This window comes from Hippocampus zosterae, chromosome 9, assembly GCF_025434085.1.
Source record: "Hippocampus zosterae strain Florida chromosome 9, ASM2543408v3, whole genome shotgun sequence".
NCBI classification, from domain to species: domain Eukaryota; kingdom Metazoa; phylum Chordata; class Actinopteri; order Syngnathiformes; family Syngnathidae; genus Hippocampus; species Hippocampus zosterae.
This window is the reverse complement of record NC_067459.1, coordinates 8,208,389-8,222,103: the sequence shown is the minus strand read 5'-3', so window position 1 is coordinate 8,222,103 and position 13,715 is coordinate 8,208,389. Positions and strand designations below refer to the sequence as shown.

Below are 13,715 nucleotides of genomic sequence, written 5' to 3'. Positions count from 1 at the left end.
TACTGTCTTCTGTCTTCCGTGCCATTTTTTATTGAGGTGAGTGACTTGGGAGACACATTCTACAAAGAGACCAGTTACTTCTCTATGTTTGCCTAGCAACAGCGCAAGCCCAGGTTGTTTCCTCTGTGGCTATCATTCCATTTGATGTCACAATCACAGTATGTGGTTCGTGTTGACCACACGCACGTCAAGATCTGCCATTGTAAATATTGAACAGGTTTAATATTTATGATGATTAGACCGATTAATTAATCTGAACACACCTCACACCAGAGGAAAATCACTCAGGATAGTCTTTTAGAGACATTCAATAGTCAAGTCTTTGCTGATTTTGATTGGAACGTGGGGTGTGTGTGAGACATTGTCTGTCTGTAGCTTAATGATTAATCGAATATTTTCCGGGTTCAATATATGATGGTTCGCCCTGTTTGTTTTCTGAACATATCAATTATGAAAAATCACTTTTAACACACCCCACACCACGGGATAATCGCTCAGGACAATCTTCATTAATCATGCCTTTGCTGACATAAATCAGAGGGTGTTGGGTATCATCCAATTTGGCCCAGTTGTCAGCACGTTTAAAATGTTGTAGCCCGTGCCTCAGCCAAACTCAGGGCGATCTGGGCTTACAAATCAACCTTAATACAGCACATGCGACATGATAATCACTTAGGATAATCTTTGATAACTGGGCCTTTGTTCACTCTGATTGGAAAATGGCTTTAAATCGGCGTGAATTCTTGATGTGTGCCTCTTGATTTCAAGTCCATTGTCAAACTTCACGTCACATGAAAGTATAACTGCTCATGATTATCTGTGTAAGAAATCACATAATCTGACCTTTGCTGACTTTAGATCAGAAAGGGGCAAAGAAATAGTCTAATTTAGCCCAGTTATGACTGTGCAAACACCTCTTTAGCAAGGCCGCCTGTGAGCAATGCTTCTGTCTCCATTAACATCAGGGTTTTTTTCCCCTCTCATCTCATTGAATGCTTTTATGTCACGGTTGAGTCAGTGTGCAAAAAAAATCTGGAAATAGTATCTTCAAAAGAAAAACAAGAAAGTCTACCTTTAAATGAAAATCGGCATCAATGGACTTCAAACGCAGCCCCTGAAAGACCGACACCATCATGAAAGCTCCAGACTGGCGAGCCAACACGAGACGGCAACGTCAAGGAGCATAGTGTCGTCAAACATCGATAGAAAGTTAAGCGTGGGTGGCCTGTCGATGACCCCACCGGAGCACAGTTGCTCTGCTGCCCACGCTCGTTCACAGAATCCCTGAGGCTTCTTTTTCACATCAGCCAAAGTGTGTCCAATCGAAGCCCCCGTGGCCCTTTAATTACTGCAGCCATACCCTCCCGATGGTCGTATGAAAATCTCACGGGATGATCGTTAGAACAGCGAGATGAGATGTGGCTCAGATGGGGTGACGGGTGTTGATTTGGAGGGGTCTAGCACCTTCCAGATTGAAATTGGGATTGAAATCGGCGACGGCGGTTGAATAATAAACAACCTGATGTTAGATAATGCATAAATAAGCACAGCCAGGAGTCCATAACATCATCAGAAGACATATTTAGCATCTGTAACTCCTCATATGTACTGTTATTGCTCCAAGGTGACCATTTATTATCAACATATCAAAGGCTACGACAGCAAAACGAAAGATTGAGTGTTATTTTATTGCTGTATGCAATTGAAGATCAGACACGTGACTTTAAATGCACAACAACACAATAATCAACAAACCTTTGTACCATATGTAAGAATATGAAATGAAATAATTAACACTGCTCAGCAGTGATTGGAAACATCGCTCGAGCGATCCATTGTGACTTTGAAATAATTTGTGATTGCAAACACTTAACATTTACCCTTGTGTGATTACAGCTGAACAAACAAGAGCTCTCTCACAACAAAAGCCATCCAACTTTACCCATTCTCACAAAAATTTCAAAGTCATGGATCCTAAATTAACCCTTTCAGGGACAGCGGTTACGACAGTGGACAGGTTCCCAAGTTATCAGGTTACTGGGTGCATGAAAGGGTTAAAGTTGAAATCAATCCAGTTCATAAGTACATATCTTCAAGCAAAGGCCTCAAATGTGACATTGTGCTGTATGCATTATAATTTACTTCCATATGGACCTTATGATGATTGTCAAGTCACCAAACCGGAAAACATTGTTGTGGCAGGATTTTTAGATGCTAACGTGAGGGACATCGGAGATGGTCATCTTTTTGAAGCCATCTAAAATGTAAAATGAAGAATTTGTAGACTATTTCTGCAGGTGCTTTGTCCCGGTCTTCTGCCATCGGAGTCATTCTACGAGTGACCAGAAGGAAATGCTTCGTCTTGTTTTGCCAAGCGCAGAAATCAGTTGAGCATATCCGGGCATAACTGGACAATACATTTATTCATAAGCCAATTTTTCAGAACTGAACTGAGGAATTCCCTCATGGAACATTTTGGAAAGGGACTGGAAGGTTAACTGCCTCATGTTCTCATCACACAAATACTCCATAAACAAAAGCATTGCAGCTCAGCTTCTGGCTCATAGATGTCAAGGCTAGCAAATGCAATTTTAAGTGGCCTCTCCCGGAAGTTATTGATGTGGCTGTTACGATTTCGGGAAGAGTTAAGAAGTTTATATCAACACTAATCCCTCCCAAATTCCAGATTCACCAATCAAGCATACATCTTTTGGTATGTGCGTGTGTATAAACAATCTATAGCTATTCGCTGAAATAAATACTGCAATTGCATTCATTAGATTTTTTCCCCTTAACCTAAAATAAAGGAATACAAACAAAATCCTCCATTAAATGTCTCCAGTTGGTCCAGAATGCTGCTGCTCGCCTCTTGACTGGTACTTGTAAGATGGAGCACATAACTCCGACTCTGGCATCCCTTCACTGACTCCCTATACATTTTAGAGTTCTTTTTAAGATCCTATTATTTGTTTTCAAATCTTTATTGGCCTCGCTCCACCTGACCTCTCTGATCTCTTCCACCCCTACACACCTGCCCGGTGCCTGAGAACTGTGGACTATTATATATAGTTCTATTAAAGGTACCGAGAATTTAGCGGAGGCTGAGAGGTCCCGTGTCTTTTCCGTTGCTGGTCCCTCTTTTTGGAATGAGCTTCCACTGAACAGTCGGCAAGCCCCCTTGCTGCCCATCTTTAAAATTTTTCTCACAATTTATTTGTATTCTTTGGCTTTTGACTCAGCAAGACTTGATCTGAGTTTTGCTGTTTTATTATTTCTACTGTCTTCATTATTAATTTATTATTTATTGGTGATTGTATATATATGATATTTGGTCCATGTACAGTACTTTGCATACAGTGGTGGTTGTTTTAAAGTGCTCTATAAATACAGTTGAGTTGAGAAAATATGTGACAAGTAAGAGCAATGGCGTTTGATTTTTTTTCATAATTATGTACAATTTAATTTAGTCTTCAATAAATTGAATGTAGCAGCCCAGTGGTCCAGTGGTTAGTGCATTGACCACACAGTGCAGAGGTAGCAGGTTCAATTCTAGCTCTGGCCTCCCTGCGTGGAGTTTGCGTGTTCTCTCCGGGGGGCCTGCGTGGGTTTCCTCTGGGTACTCTGGTTTCCTCCCACATTCCAAAAACATGCATGGCAGGCTAATTGACACTCAAAATTGTCCCTAGGTGTGAGTGTGAGCATGGATGGTTGGTCGTCTCTGCGTGCCCTGTGATTGGCTGCCAACCGGTTCTTGGTGTCCCCCGCCTAGTGCCCGAAGACGGCTGGGATAGGCTCCAGCACCCCTCGCGACCCTTGTGAGGATAAGCGGATCGGAAAATGGATGGATGAACTGAATGTTTATTTTGGAATGTGGGCAGAAGCTGAAGTACCGCAAACTTGAGACCTGTGAGGCAGACATGCCAACCAATCGACCACCATTCCGCTTAGGTCATTAACAATCATGCAAAGAAAGAACCCCCCCCCCCCCCCCCCCACACTCCCTCCAACAACACCGATGTCACCAGTGCCTTTGTTGGGAGAAAATATCTTCAACTCAAAGAAGCCAGAGCACTCACGGATGAAAAATGTAAAAATATACAGTAAAAATTCCTCGTCTCACCCCCCCCCCCCCCACCCCCCCTCGGGTGGTGTCCGTCCCTCATTCTGCTCGGGTCCTCTACCAGAGGCCAAGAAGCTTGAGGGTTCTGCGCAGTATCCTTGCTGTTCCCAGCACTGCACATTTCTGGACAGAGATGTCCGATGTTGTTCCCGGGATCTGTTGCAACCACTCATCTAGTTTGGGGTCACTGCCCCGAGTGCTCCGACCACCACAGGCACAACTGTCACCTTTACCTTCCAGGCTCTCTCCAGCTCCTCTCTGAGCCCTTGGTATTTCTCGTGTTCTTTCTTTCTGATGTTTCCATCACTTGGGACCGCAACATCCACTACAACGGCTTTCCTCTGCCCTTTATCTATGATCATGGTTGGTTTGCCATTACCATCTTGTCAGTCTGTTTATTCGTCTGGCCTCATTCTCTTTCGTGTACCGCTTTAGGCGGCTGGACAAGGCTACAAGGCCTTGTCCAGCCTTGTTTGGCAGTTTCGAGTGCTTCAGGTATGGTCATCTGGATGTACCTCTCGGGTATCGGCCTTTTCATCACACCTCTCTGGGCCTCCGTCAATTGACTCACATCTTTCCGAGCCTGGTCTAACATGATCTTAGACTCCAACCGTCTTTTCCATGGTGGATAACGTATCTCATGGCTTCCATGGTTGCTCTTACAGCCAAGCATCTAAAGCAGTGGTCCTCAACTAGAAATGCTGTCGGTCCACTTTTTTTTTTTAATAAGACCATGGTCCGGTCCCATGCACGGCGGTCATGGGGAGCAGGGCTATATGCTCATTTAGTATGGTCAAGCCAAGCTTATACAAATCAACACTCCTCACAACCAACCAATAATGGGGTGCATGAAAATAACAATTATTCACTTTGCCAGTACACAGCAAATAATGAGAGGTATTGTGTTGAGGCAGAGGAACTCTTTTATTTTGTTAAGTTGTGCCTGCTTAATAATAGAAATAGCCCTTTTAGAGAAATAAGACATTTTTTACTTTAACTTTGTTAAACAGTAGTTGTCTTTTTTTCCCCTTAATTTAACAAAAGCAAATCAAAATACTAATTTTACCAAAATAAATACTAAAAATGAAAACAAAAATATTATTTCATTTGTACAATTCCCCTTTTCATATCCTCTCTGAAATCATTGAAAAATATATCAGAAGAGGAGTTAAGAACCATTTTAAATACTGACACAAGGGAGCACAGGAATGTGCAGTGCTGTTCTTCCACTAAAGGTGAATGCAATGTCTGAGGCATGCAAATATTATTTGAGGACGCCATTGGGATGTTCATTTAACATGTTGCGGTGTTCTGCTGTTAAACAGCTGCAAAGATCCCCGGGTAGACGGGAGCAAAACTGCACACAATCGAAACGTCCCGCGATTTGTCTTGTCTAATTAGGGCCGTTCACACGGCACACATTTGCTCCGGCGCTGCATCGATATATTTTGTTGCGATACATTTTGCACCGCAGCAAATTGTGTGGAGCGTTCACACGTACAAAGCCGCTGAGCGGCGCAGCCCCGACACAGTGTCGGGGATGCCCCACTTGCGTTCACACGGCAGTTTCTGCAGCGGAGCAAAACGACAGAAAACAAACGAGCTGTCGTGTTGGTTCTTTTTAAAACGTACTGTATATACACAACTCAAGCGACTACTGGACCGGCACGTCCTTCTCCTTCTCGGTTTCCGCGCCTTCTGCTCGAGAGTGACCGCCCAACAAAACGTAAATGAACGATGACTTCAATGACACTCAGAAAAGCAAACACTAATGCGCCAAACAGAAAATCAAGAGAGGAAATCACAAAATAAATTCTATGGGGGGCGGGGGGTTGTGAACAAACAACAAAGGAACAAACAACTCCGAGACAGTCCAGTCTCCTACAAAAGGAAAGATGTTACTAGCCAAGTCTTGTGTCGTTAAGAATCAACACATTACGGAAGTCCGACAGAGCACGAAAGCAACGCATTCTCGCCATACGTACTCTTCACAAGCATTTGCTCTGGAGCAAATTTAACCCAGATCCCTATTAAAGTCTGTGTGTGGCTCTCCTGTGCTGAAGCTGTGAGCACACTGTGGCGTCGCACGTGCGTCTGTTTCCTGACACAATCATCCATTTTGAATACGTGACGCTGATGTATGGGCACACCTTAAGTTCAGAGGAGCCAATCAGCGCATCGTTATCGCCGACATGCCCCCGTCTCCAGTTCGTCAAACATTGTACACACACAGAGTCGCGCTGCTGCGTCCTCTGCAATACATCTGTTCGTGCACGCAAATAATACAACGGATAATTTTAACAAGCGATCGCGGTAATCCGCAGATTATAGTCCAAAAATAGAAAATCTATAACGTAAAAATCGCTTTATAATTTATTATTTTATACAATTTGCCGAGGGTCCGGACAGAGGAGGTCGGCGGTCCGGTCGTGGATCGCGGTCCGCCAGTTGAAAAAGGGGGATCTAAAGGATCACTGATGCTGAAGCGTATTTCAGCTCATTGGTTTCAGTGATCGTTACGGTAGGGATCGCCCTCAGTGCTGCATTCACACTTTCCATGAGACTTCAGGTGGTACTTCACATAGCCGTTGTAATCGGTTTCTAGGTTGCCCAGCTTTCATTCTCACCATGATCTTAGCTTTCAGGTCAGTTGCTGCCTAGCTCAACATTTCATTCATTGGGGCTGGCCTCCCAATCTCATCATCTGCATTCATTGGGGCTTGCCTCCCAATCTCTGGTATGACCTCCTCCTCTGATCTGGCAGCCTGGGGCCCTTCACCATGGAACCTGCGTCGTACCTCATCAATCTCAAGTTGTGACAGCAGTTGCCGTTTGTGGATGTTGGAACACTGAGTTACTAGTTGTTTTGTGGTCAACCGTGACTGTGGGTTTCGAAGTAACCATTTATCCCACATTCTCTGCATGTAACCCCTCTGACTAGGGTTGCTTGAGTAGTAGCATTCCAACAGAGCCAAGTTATCCCATCTTGTTTGGCCGGGCGACGTCTGAGCCGGCATGTAATTCATTTTACTGTCTCTCGTCATTGTATGAGGTAGGCATTAGCGTGAAGGATCTTGCCCAAAGACCCACACTGGATGGTGTTATGTGCTCATTTTTTGCCCCAAGCGGCAAATATATGTGTGTGTGTGTATATATATATATATATATATATATATATATATATATATAACAAGTTTTGCGCAACACTTTTTCCCCACATTCTTTGCTTATTGAAAATAATTGAAAAGAGAGCCAGTCAGCCACCTGTTGATTGGCAATTCCTTTTCAAATTGCCATATGAGTAGCTGCAGCTCGGCGATTACCTCGTTGCTGCTAATTAGTCAATGCTTAATCCACACTTCTTTTGTGGTCTGTGCGGATATGTTAGTATTGGGTGTTGCATCTGCTTCTCGAGGTCCGCCATGTGCACTTCCAAGCAATTAATCATCACCTCCCTCAAAAAAACAACAAAAAACACACACAAAAAACAATTTTGCATCAGCCTGGGTCGGGATTAATGCACTCTTCCCAAGTTATTACATCGAGTGGATTATCTGAGCAAATGTATGTCCACATTTGCTGCGTGCCTAATTTCTCTCGCTAGGGCTCTGTGAATGAATTCCAACCACAGCTCTGGCATCTGCGAACCGTGAGACCTATAGAATTTGAAGTTAATGAAAAATGACAAGTATGCACTGAAGGTAAAAGATAATGGCAAATGAACGTGTAGACTTTACCAAGTAATTCTCACATAAATCCATGTAATCCTTCTGCGGATTTTCCCCCTCTCGCTGATAAGATTTCCTGCAGGACATAAAAAAAAATAAAAATAATTACAATAAGAAGAAATAACCTCTGACCTGCACTCCGCATATTGTAATTGATTCTCTTGTCAGCAGAGCTCCACATATTTAGCTTGCAGTTAATCGCGATAGGCAAGGCCCTTTCTCTACAACGACAATAAGAGAAGCCGCAGAAGGCCGATGCAGGTATCCCATCATTCTGAGCAGGGTTGGCACGGAATTGCGCTGTCTACAATGCTCTGTTCCACTAAGTGACACAGGGACAGATGAAGTCGTTGAGTATAGGCTCAAGATATTGACTCTATTGTCTCAGGTAGAAACATGCGTGTTTACCTCAACCGGGGAAATGATGTCTCTGTGCATGGTTCGATTCCGGTTCCAGTTTTTCTGTGTAGAATTTGCATGTTCTCCCCGGGCCTGCATGGGTTTTCTCCGGGTACTCCAGTTTCCTCCCACATTCCAAAAAACACGCATGACAGGCTGATTAAACACTCTAAATTGTCCCTAGCTGTGATTGTGAGCACGGATGGTTGTTCGTTTCTGTGTGCCCTGCGATTTGCTGGCAACTAATTCAGGGTGTCCCCCGCCTACTGCTCGAAGACAGCTGTGGTAGGCTCCAGCACGAAGATAAGCAGATCAGAAAATGTATGTATGGATTGTAATAACCATGTTTCTGGAATAGCTATGTACTGTAAAATTATTTCTGCTAAATTATTTTTTGAGGGCTAAAACAATTATTTTTTTTGTCATTCGTGGCTTCTTTTAATTTACAGAAAAACTGAACAAGGAAAAAGAAATAATCAAATGAGATGATCTGCCTTTTCAGGGAATGAGCAAACAGACATCCTAAAGTAAACACAAATGTATTCTGAGCTAGTTCTTCCCATTTGCTCCATAAAGGCCTCAGTTTAAAATAATTACAACTAATAATTATGATTTCACTGAGTTTGTGCCTGCTGTAGGCTGAACAAGGCGTCAAACAAGGCACTCTTATCCTACAGGTCAACTCGCCTCCTTTGCACTATTTAATCTTAAGTGTTGCACACTGAGGCAAGCGTTAATTGATTGGACTAAAGCTCAGCAACACTTTCGATCGGTGCTGTGTAAGTCGTCTTATATTGGTTAAATACACTGTACAGTCAAACCTCAGTTTTCAAACGTCTCTGTTCTCAACCAAATCGGTTTTCGACCAAAGATTTCAAGGTTTTTATGCCTCGGATTACGACTGAAAATCGGCTCTCGACCAAACTGAGCGCACTTGAATGCACCACTTGGCTCCTCTCGCCTTCCTTACACGAGGAAGTGATGCTTCCTCGGGTAGATGAGGAAGTGACGCTTCCTCGTTTAGCATTCCATTGTGAGCAGATGTGTTCAATAAAGATTTTTTTTTTAAAGACCGTGGTTTTGATTTTCAAACAAATCGTTTTTCGAACATTCTTCTGAAATGGATTATGGTCAAAAACCAAGGTATGACTGCAGTGCAGTGGTGGGCAAAATACGGCCCGCGGGCCGGATCCGGCCCTTGATCTTTTTAATCCGGCCCGCCAAAGATTGGTGCACAATTAAGGTTTGATTGCATTCATTTCGTTTGGACTTGTAATGACAGGTATTTCAACACCATGTGGCGCAGTTACTTCAAGTTGCAGAGCACAGGGAGGGAGAGGAAGACGAAGAAAGAGCTCGAGAGTAATGACCATGGAAGGGAAAGTGATATGTATCTGATTAAACGAAGCGGGTAACAAAGTACGAAACATTCAGGACTCAAATCTACGAGACTTTGAAAAACAAGGAAGCAATTCTTACTCAGCCCGATTCTGGCAATTTCCATGCTCATAGTGAATTGGTTGTGGCTCGAGTCAATGAACATATCCTAGAATGGGTTGATTGTTATCATGTTAAAAACTTTCTGCAAACTGGACCGCTAATAAGAGTCGGAGAGCAGTCAAATGTGTAGAGCATGAACAACAGGGGGCTCAGTACACATCCTTGAGGAGAACCGGTACTGAGTGTGATGGTGGAGGAGAATGTTACATTATTACTGACATACAAAGACATTGTGCTATCTTCTTTATTTTCTATTTCTATTTCTAACTTTTGGCCCGGCCCTCCACAATATTTTCTGCTTCTCATTTGGCCCCCTCGGGAAAATAATTGCCCACCCCTGAGACTACAGTGTAGTAGATTGACTCAAGGCCGGCTAGTGGCATAAAAGGTGGTACATACTGTATACATGCAGTGTTGTACTTATTGCAACACAGGAATTAATGTGCTCCCATCTGGTGGGTAAAGTTAAAAAAAGGGTAAAAACTCACTGCTAAAAGTGAGTTAAGAGAACTTCGGTTTTGTGAAATAGCACGAGATACATTGGCTTGACTTAGATAAGTTCCCTTGGTGGAGACATGCATTCTACCAAAACCACTCAATTTTCAGACTGGCTCTAAGATAGAAGTCGTGTAAAGTCTCTCAAGATGAAGTCATTCATGGAGGTTTCTTTATTCATTTTCCTAATCCACTCATTTCTTGTAGATCAAGAGCGGATCGGGAAGGACTCCAACTATGAGCAGGAAGGCAAGGTGCAGTTCGTGATTGACGCCGTCTACTCCATGGCTCACGCGTTACACAATATGCACCAGGAGCTGTGCCCGGGCAAGGTGGGCCTCTGCGCCAAGATGGAGCCCATCAATGGCACACACCTGCTCAAGCACATACGCCGCCTCAACTTTAAAGGTGAGTTGGCATGCCACTGATGCACCCTCTACCGATTTTCACCAAATAAATGTTGTCCCTTGAATGCAGCCACCAAACCAGCAGTCATTTAGTACCACACCACACACAGATTCCATACAAAAAATTATTAATATATATTAGTTTGGAAAAAAAAAAGCCTCGAAGAAGTTTGTCTGGAAAATCAACCACCTGTGCCTCTGCCATAACGCTCATCTTGGTCACGTGAAACATGAAAAAAGTCAGCCCACAAAAAAAAAAAAAATGAGGAAAGAAAATGAGCAGGTTTGGAGAGTGTCTTAGAAAATGGTAGCAAGCCAAATAATGAGCGAAAAATAGCTTACGGCTTCCTAGAAATATACACATTTTTTTTGTTAGTTTTTTTCTAGTTCACTCATTCGCACTGCACCAAACTCGCTCCAAGTAATATGTCGTGGAAGTTTTGTAAATGAGGCAATGAAGCCATCTGAACTGCTTCGACACATGAAGTAGTTCAGCAAGCACCTGGTGTTAGGTGCAGCCTTTGAGTTTTTTCTTTCTTTCTTTCTTTCTTTATGGTTTGTTTGTTTTTTTTTTTTGAAGAAAAAAAGTTAACCAAAGATAGGACCTGCTCGTTGAAGAGAAACAAATGCAAAGTTTAACTCTAATGAGAACAACTACCGGTACCTTTAGTGTAAGGTTGTGTTCTATTCAGTCATTTGTTTTTGCTGTTGATCTGTCAAAATGTCTACAAGGGAAACCGGTCCGTAGTGCAAATAAATAAATAAATAATACAAATTGGACTGCTCCAATAAACACAGTTGTCCAATTATGCCTCCAAAGGAAACATAGTTAAAGATAGCATTCTCTGCATTTGTCTTTATGAATGTAAACATTAAATATTTTTATGTTATTATTTATTATTATACGACAGTCAAGGCATGCTTACAAATATATTTTTATAATACAAAGCTAAATTGATTCAATCTTGTAATTTCTAATTCATAATCGATCATGTTTCTGATTATGTCAAATGTCTTTTTTTGGGGGGGACTAATTGCACGTTAACAAATTTCTTGAAAACACAAACGGACTGAATTGTTTTCAGTCAAGCTTGTTCCAAAAACTGATACCTTGGATCGAAATGCACCTTTCCTTTTGTTTTGTTCTATGGATCTTGTATGGGAAAAAAAAGGTGCACACGTTGTCACTTTAAATCTCTTTTGCAAGCTATTTGGGAAAAGTTGGTGATTGATACATCATTTTGAAGAGGCTATATTCCACCAATTACAGTATTTTCTGCACTATAAGGTGCTTTGGATTTTAAAGCACACCTTCACTGTATGGCCTGTTTTTAAACTGTTTTCAGATATAGGACGTACTGCATTATAATGCACATTAATTAAAATAGACGCTACAATAGTGGATGAGGTTGCTCTATGCATTCACTCGGTGGTATGCTAAAGGGAAAACAATCCCATACAATACAGCTTTATAGAGAGCCTTCACAACCGCTGTGGCTGTAACAAAACTGGTCACAAACACTTACATATAAATATGTACAAATGGCATCACAAAACACTAAATGAAAGACAAAAGTTATGAAGACAATCGATTCAACAAAAAGGAACCCAAACCTCGTGGGCTCACATCCACAACTCTTTCTTGTCTCCTTCTTCCTTCATTTAGGCAATAGTTAACTATGCCTTTGGTATAGTCTTCATTTCATAATGGCTGCGCAGAGTTCACAAAGTAGTTGGCTGTTTGAGTGTGTGTTGTCAATTAGATTCAGGCTGAACCCTTTTAGGTTACAATTGGTTCCTGCTAATAACCACTAAATGGCATAGGAATACGAATATGGAAACAACTCATTGGGGAATATAAAGAGACTGTTATAACACTACATATAAGGCGAATCGGATTACAGGGTGCACTGTTGCCTTTTGAGAAAATTGAATGCTTTTAGGTGCGCCTTATAGTACGGAAAATTCGGTAATTGCATTTTATAGATCTGAACTGTATGAAGATTGCATTCGCACCGTCCCTATATCCACTTCTATTAATGAGTCTAATGAATCATCCATCCTTCCAAAGTCAGCATTTCCTAGCTAATTTTGCATGAGACCCTGGACTGGTCACAACCAACAGTTGAGCATACAGTATATAGACAGACAATTATTGGCACCTACAGACAATTGAGAGTCTTCAAGGAATCGATAATGCATGTTTGTAGTATATGGAATGAAGCCGGAGTACCTGGAGAAAATCTACGCAAGCACAATGAGGCCATGCAGGAAAGCCAGAGCCAAGATTCAAACTTTGAACCTCAGAACTCTGTTGAAACCATAGTCATTTCTGCTAATCCAGAATTACTGTAACTGCCAAGCCCATTTGAACTTCTTTGACAATCAAAACAGCAGCACTGAGCGAGGCCCAAAACCTGTTTCTCAAATGAATTAACGTGTGGAATCTTCCCGCATGTTCGAGACAGTGTTTGTGCAGACGTCTGTTAGCCTTCCAGTATACGGACGGAATGATCACTTTGCAATGTTGTCTTCTGCGCACTTATTTGTTCCGCCTTATTATTATTTGATCCGTCATTTTATTTGGTCTTACATTTAGTGCTCCAAAAACTACACTAACATTGTTAAGTATTCATCAAAAAAGTCATCCTAAAAGATCATCTTTACACTTCTAGGATTCATTCCAAGTTAAAGCAAGAATGAATCAGATTTTGCACATCTTACCCAAGGTTCTTAAAACTCCATCACCACATGCAGGCAAGACTTCCATTTCCATGAGTAAGTGTCTTAGGAGCGTTATGCTTCACCAGAATGATTTCAAGGGTGTTTATGACCTCTGCCTCGATTGTATAATGTTATTCTTGGCATTTCCTCCTGCCAGCTATCAGTCATGTCCACATCCATGACTTGCACTTTAATTGCTCACTTATTCACACACCGAAAAAAAATCCCCACTGATCCACACTCCATATTATTAAAATATGCAGAGTAGCAATTTAAGGCAATTATTATTCTTCCACACAAACTCACAAACTCAACTGTGTGTTTAGCGTGTGTTTGTGTGTG

At 42.1% G+C, this 13,715-nt stretch overlaps 1 protein-coding gene across 1 annotated transcript in view; it reads left to right on the top strand.

Annotated features, from left to right (window-relative positions):
* Positions 1-13,715, top strand: part of LOC127607048 (metabotropic glutamate receptor 4-like) — a 208,857-nt gene that overhangs the window by 147,974 nt on the left and 47,168 nt on the right. The window contains exon 7 of the mRNA XM_052075088.1: positions 10,450-10,650. Coding sequence (XP_051931048.1) covers positions 10,450-10,650 — 201 coding nt within the window. The remainder of the gene's footprint in view (positions 1-10,449; positions 10,651-13,715) is intronic.